This window comes from Temnothorax curvispinosus, unplaced genomic scaffold (genome assembly GCF_003070985.1).
Source record: "Temnothorax curvispinosus isolate PA1 unplaced genomic scaffold, ASM307098v1 QBEX01007135.1, whole genome shotgun sequence".
Classification (NCBI taxonomy): Eukaryota; Metazoa; Arthropoda; class Insecta; order Hymenoptera; family Formicidae; genus Temnothorax; species Temnothorax curvispinosus.
Genome location: NW_020216915.1, coordinates 448,314 through 462,859, shown reverse-complemented (window position 1 = coordinate 462,859; position 14,546 = coordinate 448,314). Strand labels below are relative to the sequence as shown.

At 40.6% G+C, this 14,546-nt stretch overlaps 2 protein-coding genes across 2 annotated transcripts in view; one reads left to right on the top strand and one right to left on the bottom strand.

Moving 5' to 3' along the window:
* Positions 1-14,546, bottom strand: part of LOC112456751 (angiotensin-converting enzyme-like) — a 48,618-nt gene that overhangs the window by 12,641 nt on the left and 21,431 nt on the right. Inside the window, exon 11 of the mRNA XM_025019485.1 lies at positions 152-295. Coding sequence (XP_024875253.1) covers positions 152-295 — 144 coding nt within the window. The remainder of the gene's footprint in view (positions 1-151; positions 296-14,546) is intronic.
* On the top strand, positions 4,374-7,242 carry LOC112456753 (proline-rich protein 4-like). The gene is made up of 2 exons (XM_025019487.1): positions 4,374-4,750; positions 5,642-7,242. The coding sequence occupies exons 1-2, from the start codon at positions 4,739-4,741 to the stop codon at positions 6,800-6,802; spliced, it is 1,173 nt and encodes a 390-aa protein (XP_024875255.1). The 5' UTR covers positions 4,374-4,738; the 3' UTR covers positions 6,803-7,242.

The window sequence follows — 14,546 nt, the reverse complement described above, 5'->3', positions numbered from 1 at the left end:
GATTATTAAAAGATGCAAGTCTTTATGCCTGCACGTCCACTTTTCATACACAACAGATTTGCGCAAGACGTGGCGTAAAAAATGACACAGTGACATTCCGGAGGCTTTTGATTTAAGTGCATGTTAATTTAATGGATTTTTCGAGTCTCACCCCAAGATTCTGCCGGCCTCGGGCTTTCTGTAAAAGTCGCATCTGTGCAGCGGCCTCCTCGGATTGTCGGGCCCGAACCTCTGTCCCGCAGCCTGGCACAGCGAACGATACAGTTGGAACTGCAGTACGCCAGCCACGAAATTCCTGTAAAATATGGGAGAAAGCTAATTAGCTTATATCATGCCTCTTACGCATATCTCGGCATACTTAATGAAGCGTTGAATCAGCCTTGTGTACGCGCACGGGAAGAAATATTGCAGCGCGTGGGGGCATTCTCGAAGAGCCAGGAATAAAATATTCCTGGCAATACGAAAAAGTTGACGGTCATTCGTTACAACGAGCTTCCTCCTGTCACGCTTATTTAATTAACTGACTTTATAATACACAATACTGAGAGATATTACCGCGGCAATTGAAATGTACGTTAACAGAACGAGAAAATATAGAAAAAAGTTCGTGTAAGACGAAAATCATACAAATTTGATGATTATAAAATATATAAAAGAGATGGTATATTTTAATATATAAATTATCATTATTCTAATTATATACATATATATATTATTTTTGCCTTCTATAAAGAATTTATATTTTATAAAGAATTAGAGAAAGGAATTATATCGAGCAATCTGATTATTTATTCATGACTGGTCTAGATTCAAGTCGCAGCGGTTCTAAAGCTAAACGATGCGGTGGTCATGTCCGGGTTGTCATTTTTCGTGAACCTTGAAGAGAGGCCTTCAAGGCCAGTGTCAATGAGGTCGGCGGGGTTACGGAGAATCTCGGTTTCTATGGACCTAGTAATATGACGGTAGAGACAGTACTCTCTCTCTCTTTCGCTTTCATCGGCGCGCGTAGACCGACATTGCTGTCAGGTAGGCTGTAGAGAAAGAGAGAGAGCGAGAGACAGGACGCTCGGCAATAAACCGGCGAGCATGCTGCGAACATTGCCGTTTCACCGAGAGACTCTTCATCGGCAACGACCTTTACGTAATACCATCCAGGCGATCCACCCGGGGGATCCGCCGCGGCTCGGAATTACCGGTCGTTATTCCGACACTTCCACTTTCCACGACTGGCGCGTCTCTCGCTCGCTGACCGGGTCTCCCGTCGTTTGAAAATACAGTGTCGTAACGTGCGTGACGTCCGTACATACGTATGTTGTATATATTGCGGCTATATCAGAGCGCGCGTGAAGTCATCGACGAAATTAATGAAATCCACAATTTCCCAGGCTAAAAACGTATTTCAGGAAGGAACGGCCTATAAACACCCACGCCGACTATCCCGGATTCATTACTGTATGTTGAGAAACATAACTTTGCATCGGTTTTATAATCGAATTTTACAACCGGCGTGCAAATAGCCGCTCGTCTATTAATTATGATACTTTTGATTATATGGCGATCATTATTGCGCATCAATTTGCGTTTTGATGCAGATACAAAATTATGCGCGACAGATAATTATCGTAAGCCGAATTCAGAACGCGGCGGACAATCCGGTCAGGCGGCCGTGGAATATAAAATTCGGCATAAATTTTCTGGCGTTGCGAAATTCGCCGCGGGAAGGTAGCCACCTGATTTCGCAGTTGCGGCTGCTTTTACTGGTAAATTTTTATCGATTAACCTTTCTTGTCTGCCCACACTTCACAGGTGGGCGAGCGCATCTAAATGACATCGCGGGAGAGACGCTTTAAAACGAGGCGTCGTATATCGATATTCAAGGGGAAAGAATCGTTCAGCGAAGAAACGCGATTGAATTGGGTTACACGGTTGAACGGAGTCGAGGTGAGGCCTTCGCCCTGAATGGCAGGCATCGTCAGGCAGTCTGGATCACTTTGATGCAGTTTTTCAGTCAGAAAAACGGTAGCCTCTTATGAGAAGCTTCATTAAAATCAGAGCACTTCTCGTTAGTTTTAATTAATAGCCAGAAGAACGAGAGTGAATTCGAATATGACATAACGGAAGCAAATAAAAAATACAAATAGGGAAGAAGATATGCACTAAGAACATTTTTATGTAAATTCTTTTAATACTGTATTAATCTTATAATCAACATGTGCAGATCCTTAATTAATTTTTTGTAAAATAAATGCATTTTATATTGGAAGCTTACTCATCGATTCACTTTCTCTCATTTTAATTCAAGTTCTATTATCTTTTCTAGTAGAAAATCAGTTCTTTCTGTAAGTCAAATTATGAAACCACTTTCGAGAGCTTTTGTCTCCGATTCTTCACTGTTATATGACGAATTAAAGCGCGCGAAATTGTATCTCTCGATGGAAAAAGGAATCTCTTTTCCTCTTCCTTCATTCCGCATTGCGGAACACGTTCGCTTTCGCCCGTGAAAAAACAACTTGTAACCCCGTGCGTGGATTTCCGCGGTATCATTTGCTGGGTGGAGTTGATATAGTAATACCACACGGCGTTGTCGCGTAAGGTGATCACGTCCCGTAAACATCGACATACTTGGCCGCTTGCGAGGCGGAGGCGGAGGAGGAGGAGGAGGAGGAGGAAAACGGAACTTTACCGGCCGACCGTTGAGCGTTGGAGCGAGATCGTGACGTGGGACCGCGGGTCCCACGAAAGGGAGCAATGGGTGTACACCCACGAGATCGGCAGGAGATAAATTCTAGCCAAGTGCTGCGCGCCCCGTTTGTATGCGTCTGTATCTGTATGCATGTACGCTATTACGTGGCGCCGTTGCGAGGCGTTGGGCACCGCGGCGCGTACGCGGGCGAGGTGAGGACGAAAACGGAACGGTAATGGCGAAAGGGAGAGAGGATGAATGACGACGTTGATCCGCGCGCGATTCGCGTGACCGTTGCAGTCGATCGCCACGAAAAATGACGTATTGAACGGCACGTAGCTGAAACATGCGTCACGTTGCGTCAGTGCGATCGGCGTATAGGTTTAGCGGGGAAAGATGATAGAAAATGAAAGGAAATTCTGTGCAATTCGAGAAACTGCTCTCGCTTTTAGTCATTTACCGAGTTAAATGTAAATTTCTCATTATTGAGGCTGAAATCTACTAAATAGGTATTCTTTTTAAACATACTTTTTTCTTAACGAATAACTGAAATATATAACGAATTGAGACTTGAATATCTTGGGGAACCACGTGTATCCCATAAATTTGAAATCATGACTAAAATAATAAAACAGAAGAAGTAACATTTCTACAGTATTTTAAGCTATTCGGAAGCGGCAGAGTGGAAAGCGGGAAATTTACAATGTCGAAGACATACAGAGGAGACCAGACGTAACACTGGAATGTGAATTATGCATTCTTGCGAACACGAAATTGTAGGAAAAGGATAGGAAATTAGTATAATTTGCTGACGGAGAAACTAGGTTGGTATATGTCAATGTCCTACGTATATAATATATAGATACTCGATACTCGTATATGTACTCGTATATACTCGATAATGTATATAGATAGCTTGTGTAATTTATCGTAGATCGAGATGAAAAGAGCGTTGAAACAAAGATATATTAATAAATTTCATTGAGAATATACAGTTCTCCCATATTCGATAAGACAAGAGATCGTGCATAGTTCATGGCAATAAAATACCAAGTTTCGCAAAACGCGCAATCGAAGATTGCGCGTTTCGATGGTTGTGATTCAATCCCCCGGAAGGGTTTTGCCGATTTCCGTTCCAGTCGCGGGGTAACTCTACTTCGAGAAACTGCGACATGTGATGTAGTAAAAGTCGAAAGCTCGATTCGAGCGCACTTTAACTGCGAAACGGGGATAGTCCCAAGTTAGGAAAATTAATGGAACGTCGTCGGATGTAACACCAAAATCGACAAAACTTGATTTTCAACGAAATTTTATTTAACTCGTATCGACGTATAAATCTCTCCCGCGAGACATAAACGGCACGGTGACAGTCGACGAGGCAGCTCGCTGGATTGACGCGTTTCTACCCGATATATCCGTATCGGCTGACAGATTTGCCGGTAAACGGATCGTGACCCGTTCAAGCCGGATTCTCGGGGCGTTACGTGCGAAGAGGCGACTTTTCACGTACTGGGTTAATCTGGGCGTTTGCCCGAACTGGGAAGGCACGCGGACACGATCGATGTCCCGTCGGCAGCTTCCGACACCAAGGGGAGTCCACGGCGGTAACGATCGGTATGTCCGTCGTTTCCACAGAGAAAGTATCGTATAAAACCAAAGCGCAGCCAAGGTACCTTGCAAAGATATGCGACGAGAGGAAAAAAAAAAGAAGTCAAGCACTCGTACGAGCGGTCGACGAAGGAGGAAGAGGACGAAAAACCCGTTCGTTGAAGAAGGAGAGGAGCGTTTTCTTCGCGACTCCGCGTATTCGTATAGGGGAGGGGGAGTGGGGCGTCTGTCCCAAAGGGGAGTGGTGGTCGCTCGGGACGGTGGGACCGCGTCGTCGTCATAGCTGAACAAAGAGGTGTAACGTGGGGGTATACGACTTCGGGCCCCGGACCCGACGGGCCCCCGGGTGGCGAAGGCGAAAGTGTGCCGCGTATATAAGGCCAGGAATCGACGGCAATCAGCATCCAGTTCACTCCTGGACGCACCCGGAACATCGCGAGAGCAAAAATGAGAATCCTGGTACGTCCACCGTCGTCGTAGTCGACACTTTTCGCTCGTCGATACCTTTCGCCCGGTCGTCGCGGAGACTCTTCGGGAAACTCGTCCGAGAAACCGTGTACCGAAGAGGTGCCCGAATAGATAAAGGGCACCTACGAAAAGTGAACGAGACGACGGAGAATCTCGGAATAATTGGGGGTGTGAATCGTTCGAGGGAGAATCCTCGTGGCGATGGATTCGTAAAAAAAAACGCGTTAAGGGATTCCGCGAATAAGTTGCTCGAGAAGTGTTTTCTTTTTCTTTTTTTGACCGGACATTCCGCAATTTACCAACGTCGACGGTTACGCGATTCTTAAAGCAGTTTCACTTTATTGCGAAGTGAACGAATCGTCTTCATATTTAATATATTTTATCGCAGCATTTGGGTTCTATTTATTTCTAAGCTTTTGTTAGAGTTTGGAGAGGATATCTACTACATCGTGCGGTGATGTATATGTGCATTATAATTATATGGATCAGAATAGATTTTTATTGAAGCGCGAAGATGATACCTATGATATGTATCTATGAATATTTTAGATGATTCTAGAATATTCTAGACGAATATTCTAGATGAATATGAACATTTATCTAATTGTTCATATTCATCTAGAATATTATGTAAAACATACCTCGTATTAAATTCTCACGTTTTGCGACGATATCAGAGACACGAATGTGCGTTATTGCATACGTTATTAGTAGAAAGGTTCAACCTCGCGGATGCAATATTTTTGCAACCAGTTCTTCGATGTGCGTCATTCAGAGATTGCGTTGCGTCGACTGGCCGATCTCGATTGCGTTAATAAATCGTAACACTGACATTATTTTACACCGAGCGTGAGAGTAAACGACATTGCGTTTTTTTTTCAGGTTTACGTGGCGGTTGCCACCCTCGTGGTTACGACAGTGCTGTCGGAGGAGACCGCGAAAGTCGAGAAATCGGCGGAGAAGTCCGAGAAGAAGCAAGAGAAGCGAGGCCTGCTTGGTCTTGGCTACGGTTACGGTTATGACGGCGGATACGATATTGGATCTGGCGGACACATCGGCCTTGATGTAGGCGGTGGATACGGCGGATACGGCGGACACGGAGGATACGGAGGATACGGAGGATATATTGGCGGAGGATACATCGACGGTGGTCATGATCACCACGTAAAGACCGTGACCGTTGTGAAGAGCGTCGCCGTCCCCTACCCCGTGGAGAAACACGTCCCCTATCCGGTAGAAAAGCCGGTGCCAGTTCCCGTCAAAGTGCCCGTTCCGCAACCCTACCCCGTTGAGAAGCACGTGCCCTATCCAGTCAAGGTCCTCGTGAAGGTGCCCGTACACGTGCCCCAGCCCTATCCGGTGGAGAAGAAAGTTCCCTATCCGGTCCACGTACCGGTCGACCGTCCCTACCCGGTCAAGGTCTACGTACCGCAGCCGTATCCCGTTGAGAAACACATTCACGTACCGGTAAAAGTACCAGTGCCGCAGCCCTACCCCGTCGAGAAGCCAGTTCCAGTACCAGTGAAGGTCCCAGTCCACGTACCTCAGCCCTACCCCGTCGAGAAGCTCGTCCCCTATCCCGTCAAAGTCCCGGTCGACCGTCCCATCCACGTTCCTGTGCCCAAGCCCTACCCCGTCCACATCGAGAAACCTGTCCCCTATCCCGTTGAGAAACCCGTTCCCTACCCCGTGAAAGTTCCGGTTGACAGGCCATATCCCGTTCATATCGAAAAGCATGTGCCAGTCCCGGTCAAAGTACCAGTACCTCAGCCATATCCGGTCGAGAAGCACATACCTTACCCCGTCGAGAGACCCGTGCCTGTAGCAGTCAAGGTCCCAGTCGACAGGCCGTACCCCGTTCACATCGAGAAACCTGTCCCCTACCCCGTGGAGAAGCCCGTCCCCTATCCTGTTAAAGTGCCGGTGGCTGTGCCCGTCCATCACGAGCAACATCACGGCGGTTACTACAGCGGTGGATACGGCGGTGGATACGGTGGTGGATACGATGGTGGATACGAGGGTGGCGACTACGGTCACCACTAATGTCGCTACCTCCCGGCTGGTTATCCATCGTCGTCGTGCAAGAAACCCCAGCCGCGACAACGACGGATAGCCGCGAGGACCTTGTCTTAGATTACGAAGGTTACCGATCCGAAACGTTGCCGTGCGGCGCAGCGATATCTGCCACTTTGTACCTGGATCGGAATCGAGGACGATCTCCGGTAGACGATCGCGTACCGGGCCATCGTACCTACGAATCCGATCGCAACGAGGACGCGGCACGGCGACGTGTGCCAGTTAGGAAGAACGAATGACCAGTAGGGATGTACTCGTCTTCAGCGATATTCGCTCGAGAGCAGCTCGCTTGTCTTACTTTTGTACCGATATTAGCAAAGTATATGTATTTTTGTACGGAAAATAAAATAAATATTAATGTAAAGTAATTGCGCATTAGTGTGTCTTATGTGTGTAATCTACTCATTTTCCTTAGCTCCTATATATTTCTTTTTTTCTAAAAGGAAAAATAAAAAAATTGATAAAAAATAAAGAATTGATAAAAAAAAACATGTTAAAAATGTGCGCAATTGTGGAATTTTTGACAACTTAATATATATGTACATGCTATATATATTATTATGTAATATTATGTACGTAATATATAGATTTAATATTAATATTGACTAAAAAAATGTATGAAAAATATAAAAATTAAAATTATTATTTATCAAGGAAAAATCTCGAGATTAATGCCAACTTTTCAAACTATCTTAGACCTCTGCTTTTTTCTATTCGTTATTGATAAATGTCATTGTATTCTATCGACAGCACGAAATTAAATGATGGTTGTCGACTCAGTTTGCGGCGACAACGAATTTTCGCTAAATCAATAACCTTGTTCGTAATCTACTCTGCACCAGGGTAAAAAATTTCAATTTTTTACTTTTTAATTATTATTTACGAAATCAGCAATAACAAATTAAATTTTTATAGAATCAGTAAATCAGTAATTGTTTTATATTATTGTTCTATTTTATCTTGTGTATAATATATAAATTTACCGATGCTTTAGAGGATATTAAATTAAAAGTTGATGTGCACAATAAAACCTTGAGGAAAATGCATATATAATACGGTATAATCAATGTTTAACTAAATTTATTACTTCGACCTTCATTATCCTATATTCTCAGAATTTCCCCCGGGAAACATGAAAATCTGAGTGAATTCCCATAGTGGGGGTTCTATTTTCCCCCGCAGAGAAGTTACCATCTTAATCTGAAAAACTAAACTGATGTAACGAAGCCAGGGAAAATATTTCCAAAGTTTGGGAAGCTCAATGAAAACATATTCGGATGTAATTAATACATTATTCACGCGTGTATGCTATCTTTCGTGATTTTAATTGTCATCAATGCCGTGACCTTTTCGGTCAAATTTTCTCATAAAGTTTTCAACGTTGCAAAGTATAAAATAACCATTCTCGAGCAGGAAGTGCTCGAGTAGCAATTTAACGAATGCACTTCATTGATTCTTACTAATATTCTTGTAAAAAAAATTTATGCGAGCTCTTAAATTTAAATATATAAATCTGATGGAGAATCTCCTTGCAAAACGCGAAGAGAAAAGAGAGAATAGAAGGTGTTCCGCTTCATCTCATTGTATCGATTTACGATGAACCGGCGCCGCATCGAAGGCGCAACGGAGTGAAGAAGCCCGAAAGGGCGAACGGAGCAGTCGATCTTCGATTATTCCTCGTTATCCCGGCCTTCGTTACCCAATCCTTGCCGCGTTTCGTTGCGGCAGAGGTTCCCCTGGCGCCCATCGCGGTACCGTTTGCCGGAGGTGAAGCCGATGCATCCGCGACTAATTTCTGCACGACCCACTTCGGTCGCGGAGCGGCGCGCACGTTGGCTTTGCCACTTGACTCACGACTTGAGGCAACGACTTACGTGCTCGTCTCCGCCGCTGCGAGCACGGGAACGGGTTACGCAATCGCGGCCATTAGCGCACGCGACGCCGAGGCTGAAAGTAAGAGTCTCTCCCCTTCGCCGTCGCCGAGAAAGATCGCGCGCTGCCGCGAAGTCTACTTCCCCTTTCGTCCGTTTTCCAGGCCCACCGGTGTCCTTTCGCTTCCTCTATCTGTCCCGCCGCACCTCTTCGCCTTGACTCGCGAAACCGTTCCATCTAAAGACAATTACGCGGAGCGAACGACGTCACACTGCCCTTCGTTAAAAAATATTGCGCTCCGCTAAGATCTTAAGATCACGAACGCCGTAGCGTAACGTGAGAAGGCTAGTAGCTTGTTTAAATGTCAGAGTTTTGACGGATTTTAAATTATATTCATGATTTATGGTTTTCTTCTCTTTATGTAAATTAAACAGCTCGTCTTCATTTGAATAAAAATTTAACTTGACATTTAATCACAACAAAAGATTAAATTTCCGATCGTTTGTGATTAGTATAATACTTATAATAAAAGAAGACAGATCAGCTCTCGTATGTAATTATGTTTATGAGTGTTCCATGAAGAATTACGAAATTTAATTCAATAATTTGAATTAAGAAAATTTCATTTTTAAAATAAAATCGTGTTAACCAAACTAATAATTTAAATTTCGCCATCCTTATGTTTATCCTTCGCGGTTAGTAATTCTATTACGAAATTTCCTATCACCTAATCACTTAGAGTGAGAGGATCTCAAAGCCAGTTATTTGACATTTGGTGTGATATTCGTTTTAATTTGAAGCGAGCTGCCCACGCACGTTCGCATCGTTAAATGCCGCACTTAGAATCAAGAAATTAATTTCCACAGATATGCCGAATTTTAGAAGTTTAATAAAACTTTTAAACGTTAAAATTTAAATTTATTTAAATAATAAGTTTTTATTGTGTACGGTCGAACCATTATTTAATAGCGTAAAAATTCTTATATGAGTTGATCTTATCAGTCGTTAATGTTTAAGAAATTAAATTGAAGAATCGTACATTGAACGAGTGTCTTCGGAGAGGAGTCGCCGTCTATCAGAAGAAACGGTGTTTCTCTCAACTGCTTTCAACGACAGTAACCGGTAAAGCAGCTAGTCATTTTCACATTTGCTGATACAAAATGAAGACATTCAACACTTTCCTAATTAAATTAGTTTTTTTCATCAAGTTACACAAAATATTGACGAGTTCAGTTCATGCTCTGGGCAGCTTATACGAGATCTAATCTTTTAAAACTTATTTGTTACACAAAAATAGAACTAATGCCTAAAAGCTACAATTTTGTTTAATTATTATAACCCTGAAGCACAATGAGCATAATTTCAACGTTAAAATCCAATTTTCTTATTTCTTCATTTCGTGTCACTATCATGTGTGGATACCTTAAATCATTATGGTAAAGCTTAATTATCTGGGACGTGAGAACTAATATCGACTGTAGTTACTGCAGGTAATGTTAAAGCGGCAATTCGTACTCTAATATGCATTAAATTGCGTTGTGAGAACATGATCTACGATAAACGAAAGTAATGACGCGAACGTATCATGATCCACTTTGTACTCTCGGTGATCGACATCTGCATAGGGGCGTTTTATTGTAATTGCTATCGTGAGCGACAATTTGTTGCAATTTTAGTACGGGATATAAACCGGGGTTATCAATAGTCACGATGCAGTTCAAAGTAAAATAACATTGTACATACCTAAATCGTAAATAAGACGTGTATAGATTACCAATAATAGTAATTTATCGATTTTTGCATGTTTCTATTATCGCGCATTCTATTTTGCACGTTTTATATAATGTAATGCTATATCTTCGTGATTTATTGATTAAACGCAGTAATAATTATCGCGTTAGTGCCTTAAAATTAAGCGGAGACATAAAAAGGCAGAAGATTAAATAATAATTAAATATTATTAAAACAGTGTTATTTTTCCTGCTGCTTCTGCTGCCTTATATCCGCTAGAAAGTACGTATCTAATAACGGAGTGATCTCGAGAGTGAAGGCAAAACCTATATATTAAAGATGTAAGAAAGTTTACGAGCGTACAAACATATGTAGTTCCGCCGTTATTAAGAAAACATTAATTATGAAGGTAGGTTTACGCGCCAAGATTATTTGCTTCAATCCGCAAATATTGCGTTTAGCAATAACTTATACGAATCTTCGATTTACGAATCGTCTTCTCTTCTTTCCAGTAAATAAGTTGCTGACTTGCTAATGGCAAATGTTTCAGACGCGTACATCGAGAGAACTGAGAGTTTAACCGCGGCATGGAAAACAGCCATAATTGAAAAGCACATTCAAATATGAATTATTACCATGCGATTAGTCTCGCAAGACTGACTTCTCAACTAGACGGCCATCACGTGTGAGACTGGAAAATTACTATTATTACAGCGGTTGCTACGTCTACACGTGATTTAAAAAGCGCATCCTAAGCAGAGACTTAGTAAATTTATTCTTATATTTGTATTTGCGCGCACTAATGCGCTTCCTCCTTCATTTTATCGCTTGACGAATCTCGCGCATTTATGTTATAATCCCAGATATCCGGAAGCGTGAAGCGCACCTTTTCAAAGTGTACCACACGCTTCCGCTTTCGACTTCCTTGTCCTCGAAATTAATACAATGAATCTTTGCGAGGATGTTCATTCGGAAAAATCTCAGTAACATCACCAGGTGAAAAAGCGGTCTCACGTTAAAAAGTTAATTGACGATTTGAAAGCTTCACGGCATCGCGTTGCGTTTCTCCCAAGCCTGTGGCTCTTCGACAGAAAATCCATCCAATCCGACCAAAACTCTCTCTGTTTTCGCGATTTATAATGAAAAATTCGCGAACAATATTCGCGAAATCGCGGGGTAATGACGTGTAAATTGTACGACTAATTATTACGATAATGCGTTTGTTTTCGAGCGTTAAATATCTGACACGCGAGCGCGTTGAAAGACGATAATGAAAATCTGTGATCCACGAACCGCGGTTAGGATCGCGTGGTCATCGCGAAATCCGTACAAAACGATGTGTGCACGATGTGAAACAATGAGAGCATCATTTTCTCCTCGCGATGGTTAGGAAAAAAACGCGTTATTCATATACGATTGCATTTAAGTGCGATTACATTGCAATGTGTCGCACCTTTGCCACTATTACCTCTTCTTTTTATCTCTCTTATTACGAACAAAAATTTGCATAACTACATATTACTGTTATCTCTTTTTTTATCTCTCTTACGAACAAAAATCTGTGTAACTACATAATTTTACGTGAATCTACGTAATTGATTTGTTCTCTTTGCACAAGTTTAGATTACCGTATCAGATAAGAGTCTATGATTAGTAGCATGCTCTAATAAGTAATCCGGTAAGAAACAAGTACGCGCATTAAAGAGAATGATTTATATAATTTAATTAATATCGGTATTAGATATCTCTCGAGATATCTCGCTCCTGAGTAAAGCTAAATTTAGTTTTTGATTGTATAATCGATGAAAACATTTATGTAATGTATAATTAATCGGCGTTCGTTCACCATGATTGCGAAGCTCACTCTGCTCCTTAATTTATGCGTCAATTGCATCAAATATTACGATATTTTTGGGGAAATGCCGAAAGACCATTTTTAGCGATCGCCGTGGAACTGGTTACCCAGCGCAAGTTCCCATAATCACGTCAACGTGAAAAGGTCTTTGACACTTTTCACTTTCTGCGTACGACGGCTTATCTCGAAGAAGCAGCGATGCGTAGCGGGGAAGTTTAGTTCGCCGGATTTATGGTTGCATTTACGTTTTCAAGTGACCGATTATGTTTCCGGCAGTAAAGACATCGTCACGCATCAGAACATAAAGCTTAGCGATAAGGATCGTTGTTGTCAATATGCAATTGATATTATTAAAGATTTATCGCTTCTATCGGATTTCTCTTACTAGAAAGTCATTTTTATTAAACCCAATTTTTTTTAAATTATGCATTTTTTAAATTATAGATTTGTACCTTTTTCTTTTTTCTTTAATCACGTTTTTTTTTTTTTCAAATAACAGATATATATTTTTATTTTGTATGTATGATATATGCGACTTAAATGTTTCTTATTCAAGATCATGACCAGTCCAAGAAAATGTTGAGATTCCATAAAAGAAGTGAACGGTTCTTGCTATTGGAACAGAAAACGTCACTCTCTTTACGGACAAATAGATTGGAACGAGCGTGTGCTGGCGTTTTTCCCGATGATTCTTATTGTTGCGAAAAAAGATATTTTCACTCTCGTCGCGCGAATATAATGAATCGCGAAAGTGATCCATCCCCTCTTGAAGAAGACATCGCGTGTACAGCTTCTAGATCAGTAACACGCCTCTGGCAGCCATGGCACATATATAAGATGGTAAAAGTATACGACTGATCTATTTACTGTTAACTCGAGCAACGTGCTCGAAGAGAGAAGAGGTTGTTCCCAGAGAAGAGATCACTCTATCAATTCGTTCGAGATGGGACATGGGGTACGTCTTTGTATGCTGTTAGGACATTCAGTGCTGTGAACGAGTGGTCGAGAATTAAATTGTGTCATTGTGCAAATTTTCTTCTCGAATAGTGTGTTCGTGTTAGATATACGAAAATAAAATTTCGTTGGAGTGCAACAGGATGCATAATATAAAACAATTTTTATATAATAAATCTGTTTTACTCTTTTTCTTTTTAATTTTGTGATATTACTTTTTTATAAAATATAGATTTCTATATTTAAAAATTTATTAATGTTAAAATAATTGAATCAATTATTTCAGGAAACAAAAAGTTTTTCAAGAATAAGAAAAATCTCCTATTTTCACTTCATTAAACACACGTTTCTTTTTTTACAAAAATTATTACAAATAAAACAGAACGTGAATATGTTTGATTGCTGTGTTCCAAATTTAATGGTATATTTTTTAAGACATAAATTAATTTCTCTGATTTATTTAATAAAAATATAATAATTCAAGTTTTTTCTAAAATAATTGACTTAATTTGTATTTTATTCAAACGATTTATATGTAATATAACTATATAAGGCATTGCAAGTTTTTTTGAAAGGGAAAACTTTTTGCCTTCAAGTTGCAAATGTAATATATAAAATTATCTTTAAATAGAGTTTATTTATTCTATACTAAAATGTGGAAGAAATTTGTGAAATTGCTTAGGTTTTGCTGTTTGCAGGGACACGCGAAGTTTTTATTGCCACTCTTTATGGCCACTGCAATGAGTCTTCCGATTCGGAACAGCTATGATAGACGCGTATACAAGTACGATCACTTCCCCTCAGCACGATATGTTCATCAAATTATGCCTTTCCACGTAAGGCAAAGTAGAGCCAATTATATCCCAGAAGAAAACATTTACAACACGAATGTATTCAGACCGGAACAAGAGGAGCCTAAAGATAATCAATGTACGTATTTTGACATATTTAATAAAGTTAGCGCTGTGTAAACGCTAGGTTTATTAGATAAGTATACTTATCTAATAAATTCTTTACAATATTGCTATATATATATATATATATATATATATATATATGTGCATGGTAGCGTTTGCACAGCGCTAACTTTATTACTTTATAAATTATTAATTTATAATTTATAAATTAAACAACAAGAATCAAGGCCGTATGTCTCAAAATAATGTGGGAAGTTTAAGCCAATTAACGAGCAAACAAATTAAAACTAAAATAGTTTAATAAATTCTAAATATATATATAGGTAATCTATTAGATAAGATTTAATTGATAAAACTAAATCTAATTTTTATCCGAGAAATA